The sequence below is a fragment of the Patiria miniata genome, unplaced genomic scaffold, assembly GCF_015706575.1.
Source record: "Patiria miniata isolate m_02_andy unplaced genomic scaffold, ASM1570657v1 HiC_scaffold_3, whole genome shotgun sequence".
Classification (NCBI taxonomy): Eukaryota; Metazoa; Echinodermata; class Asteroidea; order Valvatida; family Asterinidae; genus Patiria; species Patiria miniata.
In genome coordinates this window covers 9,093,167-9,120,900 of record NW_024037069.1, presented here as the reverse complement: position 1 = coordinate 9,120,900, position 27,734 = coordinate 9,093,167, and the positions used below count along the sequence as shown (strand labels likewise).

Sequence of the window (27,734 nt, the reverse complement as noted above, 5' to 3'; positions counted from 1 at the left end):
TGTCTAGGGGCCGCGCACGCACGCCTAGCGCCTGCACGACAAGCACCAGGGCCCGGTGTCATGCCAAAAAGTGTCCGGTATCATGGAGGAGGGTTTTTAGGGATGGGAATTAAAAGGAAAACACATTTAGGGTCTAAACAACACGTACACACACAAGCAAACTATATACATTGGGATTTACTTAAAAGACAGAATGGATGATTGAAAAATAATTTGTAAAAAAAGTTATAAGCTATTAGTTTTGTTACATATTCACCATTGGATCCTTACAGAAACTTGTTGAGGGCAATTCCATCTTTATGGACATTTAATTCAGAGCCAACTGACCAATTTAAAAAACCAAAATAAAATACTCGCAGTGAAAGTAAATGTCTGTACAACTTTAGCTGAGGCCTTCATGTATAACATGACATCATTTTTAAAACTTTGTGTTAATTGAATTCATTGATGAGGAAGTTAATACACATTCTGACATAGGTTTTGACTTTTGGTACGCATTGATAAAGCCAGTGAAGTTTCATGAATAACTACATTTTGTGGTAGATATAGCTTCACTCTATACAAGCACCGATGACATTTTACAAAAAAAAGCTCCTTAAATGTTACGGAAACATCATGTTTTTGTTGTTACTGATGTTACATTATAACAGTATGAATGTTCAATCAAATCAAGCATACTGAATCATGGTATTCTAAGTTCCTTGTCTTATTTTATAAATATTAGCATTTCTCTGTGCCTCAAAAACAAAAACTCACTAGAACTTTCACATGCATTTGAAAACAATGTGATTGAGGCCCCGCAGTGCAAGAACAATGACACTGAACTGTAATAACTTAAATACAAGTTATCAAAATGACAAAATAAAATGGGAAGTGAGGGTCATGCAATCCACACTGTGCTTTTTGGAAATAGCCACACAAATACAGCCGCTCAAAATTGATCAGAATTGAAAAAAAAACCCAAAAAACAACAAATGGACAAAGGTTCTGATAGGATTGAAATATTGAGCCTTTATACTATTTTTGATTGTATATTTCAGGTCAATCCAGTCAGTAAGCAGTTTGCAACAGTTTTATTCGTTTTCATTTTCAAAGAATTAAATTGGTCAACTAATCTCAGTTGACGAGAATTAGGAAACAGCATCTTTATACTTGGAACCTCACGTTTTTGTTGCAATCTGAAACCTAAATTAAACCTAATCTAATTCAATCGAATTAAAAACGAGCTTTACTCACAGTTGAAGATGACACCAGTTTGTAGTCACACTTCTTCTGTTGCGTGCCGAGTGCCGGAGGTTGCATGTGACTGGATCGTACTCTAAGTGGTCAGCTTAAATATCAGAATAGGCAGCTGAAAATAGATGAAAAAAGTAAAATCAGTTAAAACCACGTTGCATCCTGAATGAGGGCGAGTGTTTTCGCACTTTGCTGGAAAAGGCCACTGTCAGATTGATCATTGTTCGTGTAATTGAAGCCATTATGCGCAGGTGTTTTCTATCTGGTTGAGTCTGGCATTGTCACTGCAGTTAAATGGCAGCCGAAGTGAAGCGGAAACATTGGCCTTTTGTATTGATTTGCCAGTTGTCATGACACTGTTTTGTAGTTCATTATCAGTTTTTCGTCCTTGGGGAATCCGGTTTTGGTTAAATTGACTTCGCTCTTGTTTTTAAGTATCCATTTGCAATTCAGTGCAGCATTGATACTGCTCTGATATGGTGCATGTTTGTGTGTGTGTTTTCGCAGGCCAGCGCCCACGAGGAGTTGAAACAGGCACAGAAGACGGAGGTCAGCCGGCAACAACAGTGGGAACAGGAGGAGGCAGAACGGGAGAAGAAACGAAAAGTGGAGGCCGAGGAAGAGCTGCGCAGAGAGCAGGAAGAGATTGAGCGAGAACGACAACAGAGGGAAGAAGAGGAAAGAGAGGAAAGGGAACGCGAAGAGGAGGAGCGACAGGAGAGAGAACGTAGGGAGGCAGAGAAGAGAAAAGAAGAAAAGGCAAGGCAAGAGGCAGAGAAACGAGAACGAGAAGAAGCAGAGCAGAGGCGAAGGGATGAGGAGAGGAGAGCTGCCAAAGAGAAGAAACAGCAGGAGGAACAGTTGAAGAAGCTAGAGCAGGAGAAGAGGGAGAAACAGCTGCAGGCTGAGAGACAGCTGGAGGAGAGACGGAAGAAGGAAGATGAGGATCGAAAAGCAGAAGAGGGAAAAAGACAGAAAATAGAAGAAGAGCGACTGAAGAAGATGGAACAGGAGATGCAAGAGAAGCAAAAAGAGGAAGAGAGACTGCGCGAGGAGAAAAGAAAACAGGAAGAGGCAGAACGGAAACACAGGGAGGAAGAGCTGAGACAAGAGATGGAGAAGATGAAAACTGTGGAGGAGAGGAATGAGGCTGAGAGAATGCATCTTGAGAAAGAGAGGAAACGACTTGAACAGGAACGACAGCAGGAAGAGTTGAGGAGAGAGGAAGAAAAGAAAAGACTGGAGATGGAGACCAAGATGGAACTGGAGAGGATTGAAGCAGAGAGAGCAAAGTTTGATGCAGAGAGACGCATGATAAAGAAAGAGCAGGAAGAGGAAAGGAAAAGGACTGAGGATGGGCAGAGATTGGAGAAACAGATTCAGGAGGAAACAAGAAAGAAACAGGATGAAGAAAGGAGGAGAAATGAGGAAGAAAGACGGAGGTTAGAAGAGGAGAAAGAGGAACTGAAAACACTTCGTCTACAGCAAGATGAGGCAAAGCAGAGGCTAGCAGATGACAGGAAGCGAGAGGAAGACAGGCGGAAGTTTGAGGAGGACAGGATCAAGAGGGAGGAAGAACGTCTTGAGATGGAGCGGAAGAGAATCGAGGAGGAAGCCAAGAAGCGGCAAAGGGAATTGCTCCAGGGGATGTCGTCCAAGAGCGAGGGAGAAAAGAAACAGTTAGAAAAGGAATTGCAGCGCATGCAGGAGGAGCAGCAGCATGAGATTCAACGCAGAGTGGAAGAATTTGAAGAAGAGAAGCGGAGGCAGGCAGCTGAGAAGTCAGCCCTTGAAAGGGAACTGGAGCTTCAGTCTCAGCGGTTCAAGGAGGAGAGACAGAAATTTGAATCCCGGCAGAAGGAAGCCGAGCAGCAGAGACAGCTGATGGAATCTCAGCGGGAGGAGGAACTAAAGGAAGTAACTGAAGAGAGAACAAGAGAGATGGAGCAGATGAAGACGGAGAAGCTTCGTCTCCAGAAGGAGAACCAGGACATCGAACGCAAGTGGCAGGAGATCAAGAAATTAAAACAAGAGGCGGAAAACAAGGAGTCAGAGAGGTACCTCCAGAGATACCAGAAGTCCATCGAGAGGAGGTTGCAGGATGAGGAGTCCAACGATGCGGTGACAGCCGACGGTGACCACGACCACAGCTCCGATATCGACGCCGATCTGCATGAGATGGAAGCCGCTGTCTTGCAGAAGCAGCAGCAAGATGTTCAGGGTACAAGTCCTGTACTTTCAGGCAGCCGAAGACGAAACAACAACATGAGTAACGGTCTGGATTCACAGGGAAATACAGCGGAGTTCAATCAAGGATTGATTGGGTAGGAATAGAAAATTCCATTTAATAAATTCTTTATTGCACAAATCATTTCATCATTTCTTTAGCAATCGCTACTGAATCAACCTTTCTGAATAAGATTTTGAAAACTATACATTGCATTGCCTCACAACAGAAATATGCTTGAACGTACATGTACATGTATATGAATGATGAAGAAGTTTCTTTATATTCATTGGATCATAAAAAGTCAAGTGATCGTGTAGTCCAAGAAGTAAAGCAACTTTTAACCCAAAACAAAACTTATTCTATTTGTAATCTGAATGTACATGTACTGTAAAATTTACTGCATTATTTATACTGTTATTGGAGACATAAGGTTAAAACATTCTTTTTGATACTTGAATACACCAGTTGTGAAAACTGAGTGAACACCCCCCCCCCCAAAAAAAAAGAAGAAAAAAAAAAAGAGAGAGAACATTTTAAAAACATTTTTTAACATTTTTGGGTGCAGGATAAACAAATGGATCAGCAAGACTGCTAAGATGTTGTTTGTTTGTTTGTTTCATCTTGACAGGCAAAACCTTCAGAATCCTCTTCACTCCACTGCAGCTTCCAGATCCCTGAGATTAACCCATAACACGCTGACTAACGGCAACCCACACGGTCTATACTCAAAGGTAATAATAGGATTCATTGTTTCTTTATATGGACTCTTTGGTTGTACTGCCTATGTAGAGTAGAGTACATCATTTGCAGCTATCCAAATGTAACTGACAAAATTATTGTTGAAAAGCATACGTGACACATATCGCAATTAGCTGAATGAGAACGTTTTCCGGGCGCTGATTTCGGGCGCAATTCAAAACACGACTCGGCAACTTTTGAATGTTGTTTTCTCGAAATATATGGCATTCACTGATAACGTCATCACGCGAATTCTTAAATATTCTTGCTTCAAACGAAAAAAAATGCACAAATGACGAATGATGGTCTATACATTTTACCTTTAAAGGGAAGATACAACATTTGCAAACATCAAAGAACGAAATGATCAAATTATCACGTAATACCTTACTGAACTGTTAGGGAATGACAGTCTAAAGCATCCTTTAAAATTGTGGCTCCTGGTGTGCTGACATTTTCACGAAAAACTGTATTTTTCCAACGCTGGTCAGCTTTTTTTTTTCAAAAACTGTTCCTACTCTTTCATATTAAGTTATTCTGACTTTTCTTTGCAATTGATTACACACCTGTGAAGGGGTTCAAGCCTGCGCTAGACTTATTCTCGACCTTACAATTCCCCAAAGAGTATTAATTGCTCCGTTTCATCTTAAGTGCGGTCAGGGAACCAGACTACAAGAAAATGACAGGTTTTCTTGTTTTTTTCCAGCATCTACAAGCCCAAAACGTAAATTAGGTCAGTTTAACAATATTTTTTATAACATACTAAACCGCCAAATCCATTTATTTCTGAAAATTGCAGCAAAAGCAAATGTTGTACATTCCCTTTAAATGGAGATAATTAGGGACAGTGACAGGTCACGTGTGAGGGTAAAAGAGACCAGATTTTATCCGGTTCGTTAGCAATATGACGTCATCTCAATTCAACCATGAACATGTACTTCACACAGTGTAGCATAGCTTGAATGGAACCAGAAGTTAACATACATTGTACACCCATGATTACTAGTGCCATTGGCTTAAAGGGATTGTACATCATTGGCTTTTGCTGTAATTTTCAGAAATTAACTATTTGAGGGGTTAGTATAATAGATCAAATATTGTTACACTGACAAATTTGAAGTTTTGTGTTCGAAAATGTTGGAAAAACCAAGAAAAACAAAAAAAGTTCAAGTAGTCTGGTTCCCTGACTCCACTAAAGATGAAATGGATCAATGTATAGATACCGGAAAATTGTAAGGTAAGGGAACCAGTCTAGACATGCTAGATGGCCTGCACCCGTCCATGAACATGTAATCAACAGCAAACAAAATTTGGACTAAAAAAAATCGTAAATTTTGGAGCAGTAGTTGAAAAATAGTTAGGTTTTTCCAACGGTGGTCGGCTGACCACCGTTTGAAATTTGTACAAAAATACAACTTTTCTTGAAAATGACTTCACCTTGGGTGCCATAATTTTACAGGATGCTTTAGACTGTTTTGTTTTGTTTTTCGATGTTTGCAAATGTTGTATATTCCCTTTAGGCCAAAAAAAAAAAGTCTCCGGTTTCTGGTATGCGCACGCATAAAGTTTTTTTTTCAATGAAAGATGATGTCTCAAACCCGCCATACTCACTGGTGTGACTGGAATCCTGCTGCTGCACAATTTTAACGTGTTTTTAGATTGGGGGTATGGTCGAGAATAAGCTTTATGAGGCCTCTCTGGACTCCCATATAATTATTTGCACTAAGTTTAGTCGGGCACCATTTGCAGTCATCAGCCGACATTTGAAGCAAAAAAATCAGGTAAAAAAAACAAAAAGCTGCGTCGCCACACCACTTTTTGGGCAAGCTCCATACCAGAAACCGGAGACTTTTTTTTTTGGCCTTAACTGACCATTTTATGCTACTTCTTGTTCTAATGGTCTTGTGGGTGTGGTTTAAGCTGACAGATGTCGCACTTGCCAACCAGATAGTGAACTATGGCTTTTTATTTCAAATCATTGTTTACTGCTGAAGAAAACTGACTCTGAATTGTAGGTAGTCAGTTTGCCCTTTGTTGTTTATTTTCACGATTCAAACAGTGAGTTAAATCTACAACAAAATGCTTTTTGGGGGCAAATGATGAAAACAATGCAATGCATGATACAGAATTTTAAAATTTAGTAACTGAACCCAATATTAAATTTGAAACTACTGTTTATAAAGCTGAATATGAAAAAAAAAATTAAGAGGGTGTCTGTAAATCCTTGGGCAGCAACCGGCGTGGCTGGCGATTCTCAATGAGCCGGATGGTCTGGACTCCTCCTCAACCGATGAAGATGATGATGATGTGGACGGCAGGGGACCAGCCACTGCCGAGGAGCTGCAAGCGTCCTTCCTCTCGCCGTACCTGACCTCCACGCCCCAAGGCCTGAACACCAATCAGAACGCTGGGGGGACGTCGTCAGCCGACGGTCCCACAGGTGAGTGTCTTGTCTCTGTTGTCTGAGACCAGGACCCGATTTTGGGAAGTGTCGCAACTCGATTTACGACGCATAACACGTTGCAATTTGCAACGCGTAGATGTGTTGAACGCGTTGTAAGTTTCTTGTCAATGGTTAGAAATACGTTGCAAGTAATGATGTGTCTTCTGGTCATTGCCAAATAAGAGTCTTTTCTTAGCCCGTTTTATGCCATAAAATGAGACTATAATACCGAAACAATGTGTGTGACAAAGTGGTAAATGGAATATGCTTCAAATTAAATATGAATAAGTGTGGAATATTGCATTTAAAATTTTGAAATAAGAGTCTTTTCTTAGCCCGTTTTATGCCATAAAATGAGACTATAATACCGAAACAATGTGTGTGACAAAGTGGTAAATGGAATATGCTTCAAATTAAATATGAATAAGTGTGGAATATTGCATTTAAAATTTTGAAATAAGAGTCTTTTCTTAGCCCGTTTTATGCCATAAAATGAGACTATAATACCGAAACAATGTGTGTGACAAAGTGGTAAATGGAATATGCTTCAAATTAAATATGAATAAGCGTGGAATATTGCATTTAAAATTTTGAAGTATTACCGTGAGCTTGTTTCCCTCCAAACCGTATTATACGTCCGCCATTTTGTTGTATGTTTTTACAAACTTTTCGAGAGGAGAACTGACGACCCTTTGCTGAAAACCAGACAACTATTTACTGTACGTTGAATAAGTACATATAACAGTCACCGTATTTTGCTATAAAAACACCTACAATGCGTCAGAGCTGCCATGCATCATAGGGATACCACAGGAGCCAATGTGGCCCGTCAGGCCGGTGTTTATCTCCAGTTTCAGTCTCATGTAATGACTGAGAATATTTCTATTCCCCCTGGAAGGGATGCTAGTCCATCGCAGGTTACTCCCCAGCTAATGTAATGCCGGTACCCATTTGCACTCCTTGCTGGAGAGAGGCAAATTGAGATGAAGTGGCTTGCCCAAGGACACTACGTATGGCCAGCAGCTGGATTTGAACCCCTGATCCTCTGATCATGAGTCACAAACCATAACCACTAGGCCACACCCCCCTTCCCCCCCCCCCCCCATAAAAAACCCACATTTGGTAGGTTGACCAAATTGACTTTGTATCACAATATTGAAGCATTGCGTTGTTTTCTTTCCTTAGATCCTGCGGCCTTCCTGCGATTACAGGGTCAGCTGAGAGAACAGAAGCGCATCGCCGACCGAGAAAAAGGACTGCGCGCCAACGCCGATAATCACTGTAAGGCTCTAGAGGGCGACATTGATGAGATGCACAGGTGAGTTGTAGTGTTTAACGTCTCAATATTGGAATGGCCATGAGATGTTATAAAGTCAGGCTTTGTTCAGAAAACAACTTGCGTCAACAAAGATTGACACCATGTCTCAGGTCTATTGTTGCCATACCAATTCCAAAACAGGGAAATATTTCATGCATTTGCTCTTTCTTTCGCTTAATGGGCATAAATAGAAATAAGCGGGGTTTTTTTCTCTGATTTTATTTTTAGGAGGGTGGATGAAGCGAATCACAGCAAAGTAGCACTGGACCAACAACTGCTGGACCTCGAGGCTCGGGTCCGAACTCTTGAGTAAGTACTCACCGATGTGAGCATTGTGTTGGCCATTCACTCACTACCTTAAACATTGTTGAAGATCGGATGTGTTTGACAGCATTGTGATCTGAACTTCTCTGCTGCCTTTCTTGTTACTAGAGCAAAAGTGATGATGAATTTTGGGTAAATGTTTCACACCTACATTCTTCCCATGGACTCCGTGCTCGCGAACGATTGATGGTGCGTTTTTACCATTTCCGAGAAATGCTGTGAAGGGACACACTGGATGCATACACCCACTCTTGTTTCAACTTTCAACCCTGCGCCAACCCCGAGATTGATTTCAGCCAGGTTGAACTCAACCCTGCTCCAGACCAGGGTTGAGATTCTAAACCCGGATTAAAATTCTTCCCAGGGTTCAAAAAAGTAGTAACTGAGCACGATAAGCTTGATTTGCATGAAACAAATGTGAAACGACGCAGTGTTGAACGCGGGGTTGAAAAATAATAAAACTCAACCCGGGGTGGCACTGGTTCACCCAGGGTTGAGTTCAACCCGGGCTGAGAGGCTCTAGTGTGAAAAGCCTTACAGAAGTTTTTGTCCCAATTTTGCAAGTTTTTTCCCCACATTTTACTTGGTTGTTAACAATATGTATGGTATTTCTGTGTGTTTGATTTCTTTAGACATGAGTTAAGCCAGGAGTTGGAAAAGAGACACAATGCCGAAGTCATACTTGACAAGACTAAAGAACAACTCCAACGGAAAGAAGAACAGTATGCACTGTAAGAGCCTCCTAATTGTAATGTTTGTTTTAACCCTAATCTCTCCAACTCCATCAAAATCCATCCCGCCCCCCCCCCCCCCCCCCCCCCCCCCCATTTTGGTGGATTTGGGGGACTTGGTCCTGCAGGCCTGGTTTGACTAAATGTTGATGGAGTATGATGGACTTGGGCCTGGAGGCTTAAAACAAAGCCTGCATTGGAAGCAGTGTGATTGATGGATTTAGGGGGACTTGGTCCAGTGCTTACAGGCATGCAACTTTTCTTCGGATAAGCTGATTTCATCGTTTTTCACTTCACAAGTTTATGCCATTGAAAATTGAAAAGACACTGTACAGAGTCTTGTAAAGATTGGAGTTTCCTCGTTTTTTGGTTTCTTCCAAGTTGCGTGCCTGTACTCTGTAATATGAAGCTGACTGAGAGCATTAGCACTGATTTCAGTGACTCACATCAAAGAAAAGTCAACCTCTGTGCTGACTTGATATTGTCTGCAAGTTTTTCCTGTGCATTGGAACGTTGTGTAATAATGCTATGAAGGCAAGGGTCACTGCAGTTATTATGTTGGAAAACTCGAGCATTTTGTCTTCTATGGCTGATGTCATTTCTAATTTGTTTTGGGTTTGTTTTCTCCAGTGAAATTGAAGCCAAGCAGAAGGCTGAGTTGGGATCCAGAAATGTCAGCCTGGAGTTGCGCACAGCTCAGAATCTCGCCAGACAGGTAAACAAATAACCGACGTTTGGTCCTAAAATTCAAGGATGACTTGGAAACAGTGTAGTCGGGTCCATAAGTCCATCACACACAAGTCCTCACAAGTCCATCACAAGTCCTTCTGTCTCAAGTCAAGTCACTAGCTATTCAAATGAACTGTGATTTTCACCGTCAATCTGGGCGATGCTTCTGCCTCCCTTGTGCCTCCTTTGGCCGACCAATGGCGTGCATTGAATGATGACTGTGTGCAACCTACGGCCACGGCAACCCTTGAGCCACCATGGCCGTAGGTTGCACAGGGGAAGCACAGGGGAGGCAGGCAAGTGGCTCAGTGGACGCACAGGTCGCTCTTAGCACAACATGAAAACACCCGAAAATTGCAGTTTTGGTGGTTCAAGGGAGGCACGAGGATCGCTGGAGCAGTTACATGGAAACAGGATTTTCTGGGTTTAGGCGACCATTGAGCGTCCTGGCCATTTTTTGGTCTCTCATAAGTGGTACAAAGGTCGCAGCCCTGTGTAAAGGGGCCTTACTTGTGGCTGGACTTGTGATGGACTCAATATTACACTGCTCAGAAATGGGATTTGCTTGTATTCATTCATTCATTCGTTAGGCATAGGCATTTGCCAGTGGTCACCTCCTCAAATTATACACAGTTGGGATCACTGGCTCCGCTCCCACCACAGCCCGTCTTTCCAGTGCTGCTGCTTTGTTATTGTCTGATTTCAAATCGTAATCGCTTTTCTACAAGTTACAATATTATCATTCTTGATAAAAACTCACCATCAGGCATCACTATTAAATCACAAGTCAGTCACAAGTCAATCACAACTCAGTCATACATCAATTGCACTGTCAATCATAAATCAATCACATGTCAATCACAAGTCAGTCACATATCAATCACAGCTCAGTCACATATCAATCACATGTCAATCACAAGATAATCACAAGTCAATCACAAGTACTCATATTAAGTCTCAGAGAATTTTTTTGTCAGGGATGATCTCCTGTTACCTATGTAAGTCAGTTGCAAGTCAATCACAGGCCAATCACAAGTCAATCACAAGTCAATCACAAGTCAATCACATCTCAATCACAAGTCAGTCACAAGCAAATCACAAGTAATCAAATCAAGTCTCAAGTGCATTCTATGATTTGACTTGTAGTTCAATCATGATTGACCTGTGATTGATTGGATTGACAATTCAGACAAAGACCCCATTCCCACTTGATCCACCAATTGGGGGATCTGATCCACCTTTTGCCGAATTGCCGGATCAGATCCCCCAATTGGTGGATCAGATCCGGCAATTGTGTGTAGTGGGAATGCTAACCGTTGTAAGGTGGATCAGGATCAGATCCACCTTTTCTGATCCACCTCTGGACCAGGATACAGATCCCCCAATTGGTGGATCAGATCCGGCAATTGGCGGATCACGATCAGATGGGAACGCAAAAGGTGGATCTGATCCGGCAATTTGACCTGTCAACATCCGCCCGGTGCACGAGAAGCGCGAAAATGTTGCGGTCTTATGAACAAAGAAACACGTTTTCAGGCGTGTAGCTCATGTGAAAATAACAACCGCTGAACTACGCACAATAAACAACCGCTGAACTACGGGCTAGCACCGCGCATGCACAATGCATGCATGCAGCGCACGTGGTATATCCTAAAACTACACTAGGCCTTTTATAATTTTCGTTGCGTATTCGTCCATTTCTAAACCTTTTTCACTCGTGAAGTTTTACTTATTTTTCCATCCATAAATGACTCTGAGTCCGCACTCACCCAAACACTTCGCTTTGGCACAGAATCATGGAAAAGCTTACGAGTATGCCATGAGAATAGTGCCGATAACGCGGTACGTACGGAGGTGACAAATCTGTGGTATTGATTATAGAAAATTGGAAAATGATGTCGTAGTACATTATGTGACCATTTTTAACCAATGAGAAGCTTCAGAACCAGGGAATCCCTTATCGATGCATTGGTTTCTGCCGTGATGTCACACAGTGAGCGGCGCTGTTCGATTTCACCAGTTAATTTATGCACGCACGGATCCTCTACGGATCCGTGATTTGTGTCGGTGAATTCGCGTAATTTTTGTCGGTGAATTCTGATAGCGCTGTTTGAAAACTGACCCGTCCTGGCCTAGCATGCAACACTGGCACTCCCACAGAGCGCGCGTAATTCCGAACTCAGTGACCTTTCGGACTCGACATTTCCATTCAAAAAGGTGGATCAAGCATAAGTGGGAACGCGACTTGCGGTTTCGTTGCGGTAAGATAACGATCACACCAAAATGCCGGATCTTTATCCACCTTTCCCCAATTCATGTGGGAACGCGGTGAAAGACATCTTGGTGGTATTTTGAATCATTGATGTGAATTGTCCTGTATAGTTTGAGGAGGAACGCGACGAGCTACGCTCTCAACTCCTTCACGAGAAACACGCCAGGGCACTGCAGGAGGAACTGGTTCAGGATCAACTCCATGCCCAAGGTGTCTTACATCAGGTAGGCCAAGATGTCAGAAACAGAATGTCCAATAATGTGCTTTGACATTGTAGAATTATTTTTTTTCCAAAAACTCAAAACTCTGCATGTTCCATATTCTTAAAACTATGCCAACAACCGATAGGGTAAGTCGGTATTAAAAGTCATTTGTTTGCTTTTGTTCATTTTTTTGATTTTTTTTTTTTCTTATTGCTTTCTTTATTTATGTTCATAGGAAACCTCAAGATTCTTTGCAGAAAAGGTACGTCAAATTTTTTGGGGGCTTTTCTTGCTTAACCATGGCTTAGTTCCAACCTGTGCTCGAGGAGAGTTTAAGGGGCTTTTTGCAGGGAACTTTGGCTCAATATGGGTCCACGGTGTGCTTGAGAAATATTGAATTCTACTATGTGAGGCCAATGTTCAGAGTATGTTCTTTCGGTTTTTACATTAAATGATAATAGTGAACATTTATATAGCACCAAAGTCCGCCTAAGAGATGCTCAAGGCGCTTCACAAAGATACACAACTTCAAAGCTAAGGCCAATCACAATTAAAAAAAAAAAGTAATCAGATTTGTCTAAAGGCTACTCAATAATTCTTCAGCGAAGGTGAAGACAAAGCTGGAGGAGTAGAGGAGGTTATCGCAAAACCTTTGCTTGTATACATGTCATCCGACGTGAAGTGGTTAAGCTCAATGTTGCATATGACAATGAAGTTTTTACTGATTTCCATCCTTCCAATTGATCAACATAGGCTGAAGCGGTCAGCCGTCTTGAAGCTGCTGACGAGAGCCGCAAGAACGTGCTCAACCAGAGCGACCGACTCAAGACAGAACTCAATGCACTTAGGGTAGGTCAAAGGTCAAATGAGCCATTGGTCAATGCTGTCCGATACACTTTTTCATTAAGGTCAAAAGTCACCAATGAAGATATCAGATGATGTTTACAATTGGTAATTTAACCTTTTTTTCCTCAATTCATGAATTTGAAATGCATTCGTTTCGTCTCTCTGTCCCCCAAATTGCAGCATTGTAGAGCCCTCTGTTTATTAGTATACTCCCTGTATACTCCCCAGGGAGCTGAGATGGTATTTGGAGTGTTTAATTGGCCCAGTGATCAGGGGTAATAATAATACTGTAAGCGCTGTGATTTAGTTTACTAATAAGAGCGTTCTCATTGCCGATTATTATTATTAGTAGTAAAAAAATACTTGAATACATGTATTTGTACTTTTAAGGGGCCAGTTGCAACTACTGGTTATTTTTAGATTTGCAATTTGGTATCAAGCTTGTGATTTACTTATGGAAATTTTAGCCTGTAGTCTGCCAAATATTTATGGGAATTTCCCTGTTGGTAGAAAATTGTCTACCAACAAAAAGTTTGTATCACAAACTGCACAGTTTTCATAATCCATCCAAACATGCAGTTGTAACATTTCGTTGTGAATTGAATTGAATGATTTCAGGTGGAGCTGGAGCGACAGAGGATGCGACATCGGGACGACCAGGGTATGCTGACATCAGAAAATGAGGAACTTACCAACAAGATAGAGGAACTCAAGAACGAAATCGTGAGTAGTGTCTCGAAATCGTTGAGTGGCATATGTATCCAGTAAGGTTCATAGTCCTGCAAACCGCATAAGTGTGTGCTTACATGGCTTAGGATCACCAATCTAGGCTAACGGTGTCAGGCCCGTAAGCTGGGGGGGGGGGGTTCGAAAGAACCCTCCACTCGGTGACAAGTTTGGCTCAAAAAAAAAAAAAACAGAATTGAATTTTTTTTAAATTTTGATGACCCACCCCCATCCCCCTAAAAAATCTTGTCTTCAAGTTGTTAACATGAGCAACTTTGATTCTTACAGTCGGAGGAAAGTGGCCAGGAAATGCCTCAGATTGCACCACAGAGCATCTAGAATCCAAAATTTCCCGAGGCCCTTTAAAGTAGGCCCCGGACCCCACGCCGTAAGGGCTTCGTGCTCGGCGCTGGCACATAAAAAGTTCCACTTTGGGATTTGAAGAACCCTATGGGATCAGGAAACGAGTATGAGTGTTACCTATAGAGCTATATTAAATAACTAGAGCGCTAACTCCTCATTCTTGCGCGCAGAGAAGCTTTGAAGCCGCTCTGGGCGCAGGCATTTTGAATTCATGTGCGTGTTTGTAGAACATAATGAAATTAGATGGATGGAATTTTGAAAGTGTACTCTACATGCAACAGGCAGGTAGAACATATGCTAACAACTTAAGGGCGTCATGACAGTTCAAAAAACGTCACGGCAAAAAGCATATGCAGCGAATACGCACACGCGTTGCGCTGTTTGCGTAGAGCAAAATGACATGCTCATTTGATGATCGTTCGTTTCGGTTTTGGGCGTATCGGCTTTGATAACGCACCTGTATGGAATACAAATGCAGATATGCAATTAGCCGTACAAAAGCCGTACAAAATTTTGTGTGTACAAACAAGGATGCGCCCATCAGGCATTACTTTGTACATCGAGTTAGCGCTCTAGTAATTTAATATAGCTCTATGGTGTTATCGCAGAAACCTTAGCCAATATTTCTCGCTTAGCCCAGTGATGCAACTCATGTGCTAATACAGGATTTTAGGGGGTTTTTTTACACACGAGGTGTCAAATTGGTTGCATGTGTTGGTATGCATGTGTTTGTATACTGCAGGGTTCCCAGCCACTTTGGAAATTAGGGAAAACCTTGAAAATGAGTTTCCATTCTTCCTGTCGGGGAAAACTCAGGGAATTTGGGAAAAATCACAAACAATTAGGAAAATTCGGGGAAATTTGACAGTGACCCAGAAGTGAAAGTTTTTTTGCCAGTTTGGCGCATGTGCGTCTGTGCCATGGGTCTAAGTTGTGTCCATTGACTGACTGGCTATGGTGGCTTTTTAGTGTTTATTCAGTGTGAATATTACACACCTCTCCAGACAGTAACACCACCACCGGTTGACTTCCAAGCAACCTCATTAACGTGAAAATAGCTCCTGTGGAATTTTGAAAATTTCTCAGGGAAATATAAGCGAAAACTTGTGGAATTTTGTTATTTATAAAATGCTTGGAACCCTGTAATGTTGCCTCAAATATATCAATCAAAATGTCAAGGGCCCCATAGCATCCTTGTAAAACCTGTGACGTATGCCAAACATTGGCACCAAATTTATTTAAAGGGAAAATACAACATTTGCAAACATCAAAAAATAAAACTACCAAATCATTTTGAAATACCTTGCTGGACTGTTTGTGAATGACAGTGTAAAGCATCCTGTAAAATCATGGCACCTGGTATACTGTCATTTTCAAGAAAAGTGGTATTTTTGTATCAATTTCCAACGTGATCGGCCGATCAGCGTTGGAAAAAACTGGCTTTTTTTCAAATACTGGCCCCAGTTGACCATCGCACTTGTTTGCAATCGATTACACACCTATGAACGGGTACAAGCCAACTAGACTGGTTCCCTGACCTTACAATTCCCCAATATATGCAAACTGCTCTGTTTCTTCTTAAATGGAGTCAGGGAACCAGACTACAGGACAATGATTGTTTTTCTTGGTTTTTATAGCATTTTCGAACCCAAAACCTCAACAAAGTCAGTGTAACTATATTTGCTATATATTTCCAACCCCCCGTCCATTTCTGAAAATTACAGCAAAAGCAAATGATGTATATTCCCTTTAAGAGTCTATGATATGAAGCTCAGAGCCAAATTCCACAGAGCTTATAAGCACAAACTATTGCTTCAAGGTAATAGACACGATTGGCTGATTTAAGGACTTACAATACAATAAATCTGAAGCAGGTTAATATTGAAAAACAAACCTGTCGAAATTCCAGCGGTAGATGGCACACTTTTTGAGAAAACTGTAAAATTACATCTTTCTTTTTGTTTTTATGTTGAAAGTGCGACAGTTTGGTCCAATAACCTTCACGAGGAAGTAATGGTAATTCCTCTTTTCTCAAAAATGACAGTACAGGGTGTCCCCCCAAAAATGCTCCACTCTCCTTTTTTTTACAAATTCAAGCAAACCTGAACGCATAAATTTTCTTATTATGCATGGTAAGAATGCTATGTGTCTTGGTTGTTATCTACCAATAAAATTGGATCATACTATCAATCCACTAGGGACAGAAATGCTTAATATGAACTCGCGTCCATTTGCCAACTGCACTGGGGACTTTCAGCCATAGGTGAACAATTGTTACGTGTGGTGGGTTTACAAATAGGTATTTTTAGTCAAAGTCCAATAAATGGACAATGCCATGGTTGGTTGGATTTCTCTGGTATGCTTGATAACGACTGATGACTGGTCTTTCATAATAGATACCAAGTAGAATTTTTGAAAAGCACACTTGACAAAAATTGACATTTTAAAATTGGTGATTTGAGTCCCCAGTGCAGTTGGCAAATGGAGGCGAGTTCATATTTAAGCATTTCTGTCCCTAGTGGATTGATAGTATGATCCATTTTTTTGGGTAGATAACAACCAAGACACATAGCATTCTTACCATGCATAATAAGAAAATGTATGCATTCAGGTTTGCTTGAATTTGTAAAAAAAAGGAGAGTGGAGCATTTTTGGGGGGACACCCTGTATACTAGGCGCGATGATTTCACAATTTGCTTGATCCTAATTATTAACTTACAATCCAGTAGGGTATTTCATGATGGTTTGACGGTTTCATTTTTGAATGTTTGCAAAAGGTGTCCATTGCCATTAAAAGTTTGAAATACTTAGCATTTTTGGTATTTTCCCTGCTCTGCTTCAGCGAGTGAGTGAGGAAGCCCTGGCCCACGCAACGATGGCGTTCAACTCTCAGCTGATGGCCGTCAAGACTGAGAACGCCATGCTGCATGGCGCCGTGGAGAAAGAAATGAACAAAGCCGATAAGTTACAGACAAAGGTACAGTTGGTTTCCTTCTGCATTACACAACATATCGTCACCGACACCACGAAGTAACACTCATGTACATACCGGTAAAAACTAGCAATCGGAGAAAACGGCATCTAAAGTTGAACGCCTTCTAAAACAACATTTTGCGTCAAAACGACAGAGTATTTTCAGTTGGGTTTCTCATTGTGGACACTTGATGAAATGAATTTATTAAATCTGCTGTTTTTTCACCCGTTTGTGTGTTAAATAAACAAGAAATAAGAGAAAAAAGATGAGTGTCAGTTTGTGAAACCGAAAAAGCTGCAAAATTGTAAATTTTCGTTTCCACGAAGTAACACTCTCCAATGTATACAACACAAGGAAAGTGCAACTTCAGGTCAGCGCACGCGCGTTCATACAACTTATTACAAGAAGAGTGTTACTTCGTGAAAACGTTTTTGCTCACTTATGAGCAGAGTGCGCGCCATGCATTGCAATGGTAAATGGAACTTGAGTGTTACTTCGTGAAAACGAAAATTGTCACTCTTGCGCAAAAGTTGCCATGGATACTTAGCGTAATTATTAGAGTAAAGCTCTTGAAGCTTTGAAACTTCGTGCAATGGTAGGCCTTGATGAATAATGTTTAAAAATCCAAAAAACTGAAAATCGACAAAAATATGGTTTAACACGGTAGAGTGTTACTTCGTGGTGTCAGTGACGATATGTGACCTGTCAGCACAGAATGAGCTTTAAGTTGGAAATTGTCATTTTGCAGTATAGCAAGGCCAAAATTTGAAGGGTGGTCAATTGTTTGTTTCCAGGTGAATCTTGATCTACATGTATAAGTCCTCTTTTACCTTTCTCCGATGCTTTTGTTCTGTCAAACATCTTTAAAACCTGCTTTCATCCGGTTTAATTAGTAGATTGCTCATTCACTGTAACACGTACAACTGCAGGACACTGAAATGCCATTTTGTCGAGAATCAGCTTTATAACTTTAAGTATAAAGTTGGTGGTCTATATTTCCATTACTGAACTCAGTACCCCTTAAAGGGAAAATACAACATTTGCAATCATCAAAAAATAAAACTACCAAATCATTTTGAAATACCTTGCTGGACTGTTAGGGAATGACAGTGTAAAGCATCCTGTAAAATCATGGCACCTGGTATACTGTCATTTTCTAGAAAGTTATATTTTTGTATCAATTTCCAACGCTGGTCGGCCAACCAGCATTGGAAAAAAAACTGGCTTTTTTTCAAATACTGGCCCCAATTGACCATCGCACTTGTTTGCAATCGATTACACACCTATGAACGGGTACAAGCCAGCTAGACTGGTTCCCTTACCTTACAATTCCCCAATGTATGTAAACTGCTCTGTTTCTTCTTATATGGAGTCAGGGAACCAGATTACAGGAAAATGATTGTTTTTCTTGGTTTTTATAGCATTTTCAAACCCAAAACCTCAAAAAAGTCAGTGTAACTATATTTGCTATATATTTCCAACCCCCCAATTCCATCCATTTCTGAAAATTGCAGCAAAAGCAAATGATGTATATTCCCTTTAATGTTGGATGCCATTGGAAAGCTCTTGTTCTGCAGAATCCAAATAAATAATCTTAATTCTTAAAAAGTCTGACTTTCATATTATAGCTCATTTTGTAGAGCTCCAAAAAAATGATACATTTAGAGAAAAAAATATAAAATACTACCTCCTATTTTGTTTGATAAATATGCTTTCGGAGTGACTCAGTCAGTCAGAGGCTGGCTCTTTGGATCCAGCAGAATCCAGCAGTTTGGTCGGGGTTGTTATCCTCTGTGATGCGATCAAGCTAAATGAGTCGTTTGTCGGGAATTTTTAATTGGAGATACAGGCCAAGATAAAGCCACTTCATCACATCACTTCATCACATCTCTTGGTGTTCCGACTTCCATAAGTTTTGACCTAAAAATGGTATCAGCGTGCGGTTTTCAAAGCAGAAATGCTGAGATTGTGCTCGTTTCAAATCTGTAATAAATTTTTTTTGACCAGGGTCGACAAACGACTCCTTTAGCTCGATCGCATCACATATAAAGAAGAACTAGAAGTATAGAACCACACCCTTGGTAAAGTTGAGTCACTCCATGTGCAGTATTCACAAAGTATCCAAGTTTGTTAACGCTGCTATACAAAACCTTCAATCTTTTGTTTCCAGCTTGAGTCTGTGGACAGAAGGCTGCAGTCGACATCCCAAGAATTGGAGAGTTCACAGCAGGCACGGAGTGAGCTAGAAAGGTGAGTGTTCATTTCTAAAGATTGAAGAGTACAAATAATTCAATGTCAACGATGTCCACCTTATGTAATGTCCATGATAGAGCTTTTGAAGACTTAGTGAATAAACCTAAAAATGTCTTTTTCATATCAATTCCCACGTCAATAAAGGAGGAACGGTCCTCTAATTAAAGCGGACGAGTGTTCGTGCAAACAAAATATACAATCACTAAGATGACGACTATGATTTCCTGAACTTCAACAAATTTATTCGGACAAGACTTCAAGTTCAAGCATTCAAGTCCCTATGCACAATAGACTAAATATGACAGTACATACATTGTGTGTGTCAAAGTTCAACACATGGCTGTATATACGCTACACACTATTTCATAGTACAAAACTACAACGCAACGAATCATGTCTCATCCCGAAAATACACAATTTCTCTCCAAAAAAAAAGATAATAAAACAGAGCAATACTCACTGGGAGCTTTCTATGAAATTACCCTCCCACAGTGATATACCTCAGGAGCATGGTAGGAGCCATGCTCCCTACAAAAATGAGAGAATTTTCAGAGACAATTTTATATCGGTCTTCTCTGCTCGAAGCCCGCAGAAGAAAACTTGTTATAAGTTGCCTCTGCGCGGGAAGCACAAAGGTCACATTATGCAAATCAAAGTGTTTCATGAAAATATGCAAATCACTTGCCAAACTTTTGGACGTACAACAACTGAGGGCGCACTCGGTCTCCCTACAATATCTTGTACAGCCATCATCTGGTAATGGTCAAGGAGATAAGATTACAGGACTAGGAGTTTTTGATCGTTTCTCTAAATCTAAATTTGAGGACTCATCGTTGTGTTTGATTTTGGCCAGGTCGTTCCAGAGGGACAGAGAGGAGTGGAGTCGAGGACGGGACAAACTGGAAGCAGAAGTCATCGCACTCAGGGAGGCTGCACTGGTAGGTGCAAAGGCTCAGCCAAATATGTGAATGTTTGGTTCATTATTGTTACGGAACACGTACATGTGCTTGTCATGATTTCAATTAAAATAAAGAGTGACGACCAATTCTTTGACCAAGAGGTAGTACCATGGTGATAACAATTTTTATTTTTTTATTTTTTGGGGGGACTTCAATTAATGCTTGGGCACTGTTTGTAATACGCATGTACTGGAGTGCCTTTAAAGCCATGTAGGAACTTTTGCAATTATCCAAAAATTACCAAACGAAGTAAGAACAGAAACCTTGCTAAAAGTGAAGACGAGAGTGGTATCAAATACCCTGTGAAATTATCCCACCTAAAATAATATCATGTGGAAGAAAACCAACATTGTAGGTGGTTTAGGTGCTAATGGGCACATTTGTTTTTATGTGCGTTAGCAACGGAATCCAGTTATGAGACGCCAAAAAATGTGCGCACATTTTCTGTTTTCTTAAAACGTATGTACTGTATCCACTCAGCTGAATCAGTGGTGCACCCAAGGGGGGGGGCCCCTGGGGGGGGGAGGCGGGGCTTGAGCCCCTCCCCCTCCCCCCCCCCCCCAAGAGGTTGTCAAATTTTTTTTTTTTAGTCCCACGATTTTGCCTTGGTGATATGAATGTGGCCTGTTTTCGAGTAGTATAATAGGGGTGTAAGTGGTGCCACCAACGTCAAAATAGGCCGCCCCTCAAAAAAACCCCATTTTTTTCTGCGGCCAAAAATGTTGGGACATTTTTTTTGAACCCCCCCCCTCAAAACCAAATCCTGGGTGCGCCACTGAGCTGAATCTTCAACAGGTTGTTATGTAAAAAAAAAAGTGCACAAAAAGTAAATTATTCTACGCACCTTTAAGATTCTCTCTAGGCACGTTCTACTGTTAAATTTACTTATTATTTGGGCCTCTTCTTTTACCTTTTTAAAATGTTTTTTCTTGTTATTTTTTCAGGTAGCAAACAAGAAATACACTTCCATCGAAAGCAAACTCCGCAACCTTGAAAAAGAGGTGAGGCATTTTTTCTGTAATTGATGGAAAATCTTTGAAACAAATTTATATTTCTGTATGCAACAGCATGTTACATGTAAACACCGCTAAAAAGAAAGTCCACACACATTGGAGGGGTCATAATTTTGAATCTGATCGTCTTATGATGACGTAATTTATATAAACCTTTGGGGAATTTTGTTAGCTACATTTTGATACCCCGTTTGCTACCAAAGACTGTACATCATCCAAGATTGACAATGGTTTATAAAAAAATTATGCAGTTTAAAAAGTTGCAAATTTAATGATTAGGCCACAAAAAAAAATTAGTCGGTCTCTGGTCAGCGCGGGCATTCATTTAAATCATGCGCGTCAACCTTTTTTTTTTCTTTAAATTGTCCGCGGTAGCTACAGCAGCACCCTCTATTGCCGCACCTCCTCAAATTTTTGTACCAAGGGATGGGGAAATTGCACCAAGGCAAATGATGGAGGGCGCCAAGGCAAATTATGGAGGACCCCAATGTATATGAGGACACAACAAAAGCAAAATAGTACCCACCTTGTCTGTACAATCCAAGCTTGAAAAAAAAAAAAGCCCCCCCCCCCCAAAAAAAACTGTGTCGCCGCATCAATTCTGGAACTTTGGTCTGACCAGAGACCGAATATTTTTTTTTTTTGGCCTTACACGAGGAGAACATTTCAATTCGCCTGCTCCCATATGCTTGCAAGCACTGTGCGATCAGTATTCCGGGCTGTTCGTTTCGGGCAGTGTAACATTGTCACGCAGCAATTTCCACTCGTGTACTCTTTAAATTTGCAACGTTTCAAACTGCATCATTTTTTCATAAACCGTTGGACGATTTACAGTCTTTGGTAGCAAACTGGGTATCAAAACGTACCTAACAACATTCCCCAAAGGTATATAAATGACGTTATCATTAGACGATCAGATTCAAAATTATGACCCCTCCAATTAGTGGGAACTTTCTTTTTTTTGCGATGTTTATATGCAATACAGCATAATGTTCACACATATGCAAGGGTTGCTCCATTCTTCTACATTTGTCATTCGATAAGTTTTTTTGCTTTGGGGTGCAAATGCTGCTTTGTAATTGTGCTTTATTAACGGCATTCTTTCCAAAAACATGAGGTCATATTTCCTATGAATGCAAACGCAAAGTAAATTTTTTTCACAAAAAAAAGATGACTGCCAAATTTGTCATGGTAGGAATCTGTCAAATTTCAAGAATTCATCTGCAAAATTTTGAAAAACTGTCCACTTTATTTACATTTCGAAAAGATTAATTGCATGTATGATCACTTGGTAAAATGTCCACCTTATTGCCAATTTGACATTACAGTTCCCATTTTGACGGAGAACAGCTATAAAGTAACCTCTCACATGTTTACTGGAGAGGTTTTTAAATGTATGATTCACGAAACTTTAACTTTTTGGAAACAGTCTGAACAGAAAGAGGTGTCATAAATCTGCTTGTTTTTTACTCCCAAAAAAATTGGATCTGGATATTTTTTTTTCTTACAAATAACAAAAAATCTTAATCTTTAAATCAACCACAAAGGGAAACTGACTAGGTACATTATAATATTTTTTGTTCAGAGTTGAACAAATAAATTGACTGGACCGGGGTTTGAACCTGTGACCTCCAGATTGCCGTTCCAGTGCTGTACAATGTACCAACTGAGCTATCCAGCCCTACGTAGGGGGTGCCCCAATTTGTCTATGCCTTTGTACAAACTCGGCTCCAGTCAATTTCTTTGTTCAACTTTGAAACAATTCTTAAAGATATAGTCCATCATTTGTAATTTGTGCATTTTGTTCGCTTGAAGCAACAAAAGTGTTCAAAATCTAATGAAGGATACTGAACAACTAACCTGATGAAGTTTCAGCTCAGCTTCAGCTGTATATTCCGAGAAAAACAGCATTCTAGGATCTCAATTTCAAATCAAAAGTTGCTGAATCATGTTTTGAATTGTTTCGAAATGCAGAGTCTATATACGCGATGTCGGGCACTGATCCAACAAATTATAGCAACTGCGCGTGTGTGTGCGTCGTGCCAATGTTTGCGCGCGCTTCGCCGAATAACAAAACGAACTACTAATTTAAATTTCCTACGGTGCGTCTTAAGATGCACCGTTGGAAAGGCCTTCTTTCGTTGATTACTTCAAAATGACAGCTTGCCAGACATGCCAGAAAGAATAATTTCACAGGGAGTTTAGTCCCCTTACTATCTTTCAACCAAGTATGTTTTTCAACAATAATTACGCCAGTTACTTTTCGGATGGCTGCAAATGATGGACTATAGCTTTAACTCTTTACTTTGGTTCGACTTTGAAGGCGTTTCATTTTGGCGAGCAGTTTCACAAGTTGATCTTCATCCATCTTTACTTCATCCGGGATTCACTTCCTCCATCATCATTTCCTCTCTTTTGTTATTTTCCTCCAAACCCTTGCTCCTCCTCCCTCTCGCTGCCGTCTCTCATTCGCTGGGTTTTGGGTGGCGGGTTACCAGCTTCAGGTAACCGGTACTTCGCTCATGGAGCGCAGTAATCAACTCACGTCCCTACAGCGAGAGCTAGACAGTCGCAACACGCACCAGAGCTCGCACGACACCCTGCTGCAAAAGGAAAAGGTATTAATGTAAATTATACAACACCTGAATAAATCCCCGTCATCTGATTGGTGGATTGTTGATCACATGTCATTGAATTACTCGTACCAGCGCGCACGTGGCGCGCAGCGCGCAGTGCAATGGAAGTTCTATTGCACAGTGAATAGAACTTCCATTGCACGGTGTCACTGCTGCCGGTGGTGGCGCTGTTTTAAATCGATGATTGTTCTCAACCTGTTGTACAGTTTCCAGTATTAATATAAATATGATGAACTTGTAGAACTTTTAAACAGCTTTTGACCTGAATAAATTGGCTATTAAAAGTCAACCAATCAGATGACAAGGATTTATTCAGGTGTTATATAAAACAAATAATGAATGTTTCACTTTCGTGCAATGGAAAGAATAATTTCATTCGGTGACAGATGAAATGTTCCATTCCACTCGGCTTCACCTCGTGGAATGAAACATTTCATCTGTGACCTCATGAAATTATTCTTACCATTGCACCACAAACATTCATTATTTGTATAACGTGGGACTGTACATAAATTCAGGTTGCATATGGCTTTCACATTGGTTGAGATGTCCCCAATACTTGGATGAGGGTTTGCATATCATGTAGTGCTTTGCTCTTTCAATAATGCTTTTGCTAAAAGCAACCATTTTTAAATATACCTTTAACCCTCTTTTTGTTTGATCAGTCACAGACAGTCAAAAATCCAATCCTGTTTCCCTGCCATGCCTTTTACACAGGCTAGGCACCAACAGTTGGATCATATCGTGTAGGTACTGTGACAATCAAATTCCACCAATAGACAAAAGCGGGCAACTGGTAGGCACAGCTGGCTTATCAATCTCCTACAGTCAAAGCAAAGCTGTATCAGGTTTCATAGCAATCACAGCCAGTCAATCCTGCTTCATGAAGGCAGGGAGCACTCAACTGTTAAAAAACAGTCACTTGATTTATTTTGACTGCTGGGCTGGCCTTGTTGAAATTGCCAGCCAGAGAGGGAGGGATTAACAGTTGTTTATTCTGTATGTTCTCTGTTTTGTTTGAAGAATTGGGATGTCATTATCTGTCACCATTTTTAAGTTTGTTTTTGTGTTTATTGTCTATTTTTGTTGTATCAATGAAAACATGTGAAAAACTGTAAAATTTGGTTATGCAGTGAAGTTTGTAACCAACAATTTTCTGATGATTCAATTTCTTTTCTCAGGAGGACAACTATAAGATATCAGCAAGAATGGAATCCTTGATGGAAAGGTATGTGCATTTTCAAAAAGCAGGTATTATATGGAGCTTTTCCTCAGAGTAGTTGATTAGCCCTTGTTTTGTTCCCATGTCTGCCATTAAAAATCGGAAAACACTATTCAGAGTCTGTGAAATTTCCTCCTCTTTTGTGACTTTACAGTTGCACGGCTGATAAAGATTGTCGCAGTGAAAATTTTATTCAGAATCTAACACAATTATACGCTTTAATTTTTGATGACTTGTGTTTCCGTGATGGCAATTCTGTTTCACGGTTGCCTTACAGGCTGAACGATTCCCAGAGCGAGATATCCAAGCTGCGGCGCTCCCTGGAGACCGCTCAACAGGAGAAGACGCAACGAGACAAGGATCTGATGGAGGCCCAGGAGAAGTTCAGCAACACACTCAAGACTCTGCAAGCCGAGAACGACAGGGTGAGTGCCAGACCTCGCCTTTGCCTCTCGCATTTCTGTATTTGAACAGTAGCACTGCCAGGGCTGATTAAACCTTTTAACTGTACCGCCCCAAACCGCCCTGCACATAATAATAATAATAATACTGGAGTCTTATTTAGCGCACTTATCTACCAATAATTAGGTACTCAAGGCGCTGGAAATTATTTCTATTATTAAAGAAAGGTAAATTGAGTTTGTGAGAATTATGAGACCCATTATGTAGCACCTTATAAGGGTTGACAAGGTGCTGTGGCGCATATTGCAGCCACTGCCAGAAACACCGGGGCGAGCCCCTTCTCTTAGCGATAAGTGTTACTGGGTTCTTTAACGTGCATTACACAACACACGGGACCTACGGCTTTATGTCCCATCCGAAGGACGAAGCATTAATGGTAAAGCGCCTTGCTCAGGAGCGCAAGCACCATGTTCCCACGGTCAGGATTCGAACCCATGTACCACGGCACACGAGTCGAACACCGTAACCATTGGACCCCAGCACCCCACATTACTCCTTGTAAAGCCCGGAACCGCCCCAGCATTCTGAATTTATAGAGTCTTCAGAGAATAAAGCGCAATGTACCGAAACGTACATGTAAATCACCAATTGAATTGGCTCAAAATGAAGCATGAGAGAAGTAATGCAGACGTGTGATGTTGTGAAGACACCGAATGCACTGCCAATGTACCCAAAATGAACATTTCTGTTGTACCTGACTAGGGCCCAATTTCACGGCGCTGCTAAGCACACGATTTTCTGCTTACAGAGCCTCTGTCCATTTCATGGACACCATAAGCAGTAAGCGCAGCAAAAGGCATGCTTACCTCAGTGAAAAAATTGCTTAGCGTAGTGACCTTACAATAGAAATCTCCATGCAGGCGCGACTGTTACCACGTCCACGCCGTGAAATAGTGCTTAGGGATAGCACATTTGTCTGCTATGCTAAGCACAACTTTTCTGCTAACTGTTAAGCAGCGCCGTGAAACTGGGTCCTGTCTGTTTGTCTTGGATAAAGATAACAAATTATTTTCAAAATTGGGTAGGCTTGTCGTCCTAAATTTGATGACTCTTTTTTTTGCTGGGGTAAAAACAGTTTTTCACTATCTCTATTTTTATTGCCAATTACAATAAGTGGTCTCTGTGGGCTGCATTGTGTTTTCACCTGACCTTTGTTCTGTCATTGTTTTATCTGAAAGGCATATCTGACAGTTCAGAGTAAGTAAACGAGGAATGAGAGTCAATATTTGTAAAACTTTTTCACTGACAGACACGCAGCGTGTGGGACGAGAGGGTTTCCACGTCATCTGATAACATCGGCAGACTCAAGGAGGAGTTACAACGCTCAGAGCACAACAGGAGCCAGAGAGACCAGGAGATCAGGCAAATACAACAGGTAGGAACCGCAAAGTAATTTGTTCGTAGAAAACTTGGTGTCGGGAGTTGCATAATCTCCTTTTTGTAAGACCAAATAGTTATAATTTTAATTCGTATTACTAGCTCTGTACCAATTTTTTGTTTTTGTTATTTAACTTCTGTTGTTGTAATTGTAATTGTTCTTTGTTCATTTCATACAGCGGGTTCGCCACTCGACAAGCTCATGCTTTTTGGAGACCTCCATCCACCCATACACAATAATTCAAAATGTGTACATGTATGTGTTGGGAAGAATTCAAGATTTTGATTGATTGATTGATTGAAGAAGTTTGAGTTGGACATCAGAAGGGTCTCGTAACTGTCCACACTGTCTTGCAGATTTTCGTAACATTCTTGTCATTTCTTACTTTCCGCCAGGAGCTGACAGATGCTCTCAGGAAGTTGTCTATCGCAGAAGCCAACTTGGATCTGGCCAGGAAGGTAATTATGGATATTATACCCATTTCAGGCAGGTGTCTTATAAAATTCAGACCCCTACGCCTATGAAATCTGGTCTCTTTTACTTTATTGCATTCTTACCCTGGCACGTGACCCGTCAGTTTCCTGCTTATCTTCACTTAGGGCATGCGCAATACAACCAAGGAGTGAATTTTTCAAAACAAGACTGCACTTGACCTTGAGATTCTGACCATTCAGCAGA

The 27,734-nt window shown here is 40.9% G+C and overlaps 1 protein-coding gene across 1 annotated transcript in view; it reads left to right on the top strand.

The window, feature by feature from the left end:
- LOC119737771 (ankyrin repeat domain-containing protein 26-like) overlaps positions 1-27,734 on the top strand; it is a 72,782-nt gene that overhangs the window by 22,840 nt on the left and 22,208 nt on the right. Inside the window, exons 19-38 of the mRNA XM_038212362.1 lie at positions 1,744-3,560; positions 4,095-4,197; positions 6,437-6,644; positions 7,833-7,965; positions 8,194-8,274; positions 8,922-9,020; positions 9,651-9,735; positions 12,132-12,245; positions 12,460-12,486; positions 12,978-13,073; positions 13,689-13,793; positions 17,002-17,136; positions 19,304-19,383; positions 20,240-20,324; positions 21,290-21,346; positions 23,857-23,976; positions 25,176-25,222; positions 25,494-25,641; positions 26,928-27,053; positions 27,452-27,514. Of these exons, the coding sequence (XP_038068290.1) occupies positions 1,744-3,560; positions 4,095-4,197; positions 6,437-6,644; positions 7,833-7,965; positions 8,194-8,274; positions 8,922-9,020; positions 9,651-9,735; positions 12,132-12,245; positions 12,460-12,486; positions 12,978-13,073; positions 13,689-13,793; positions 17,002-17,136; positions 19,304-19,383; positions 20,240-20,324; positions 21,290-21,346; positions 23,857-23,976; positions 25,176-25,222; positions 25,494-25,641; positions 26,928-27,053; positions 27,452-27,514 (3,729 nt within the window). The remainder of the gene's footprint in view (positions 1-1,743; positions 3,561-4,094; positions 4,198-6,436; positions 6,645-7,832; positions 7,966-8,193; positions 8,275-8,921; positions 9,021-9,650; positions 9,736-12,131; positions 12,246-12,459; positions 12,487-12,977; positions 13,074-13,688; positions 13,794-17,001; positions 17,137-19,303; positions 19,384-20,239; positions 20,325-21,289; positions 21,347-23,856; positions 23,977-25,175; positions 25,223-25,493; positions 25,642-26,927; positions 27,054-27,451; positions 27,515-27,734) is intronic.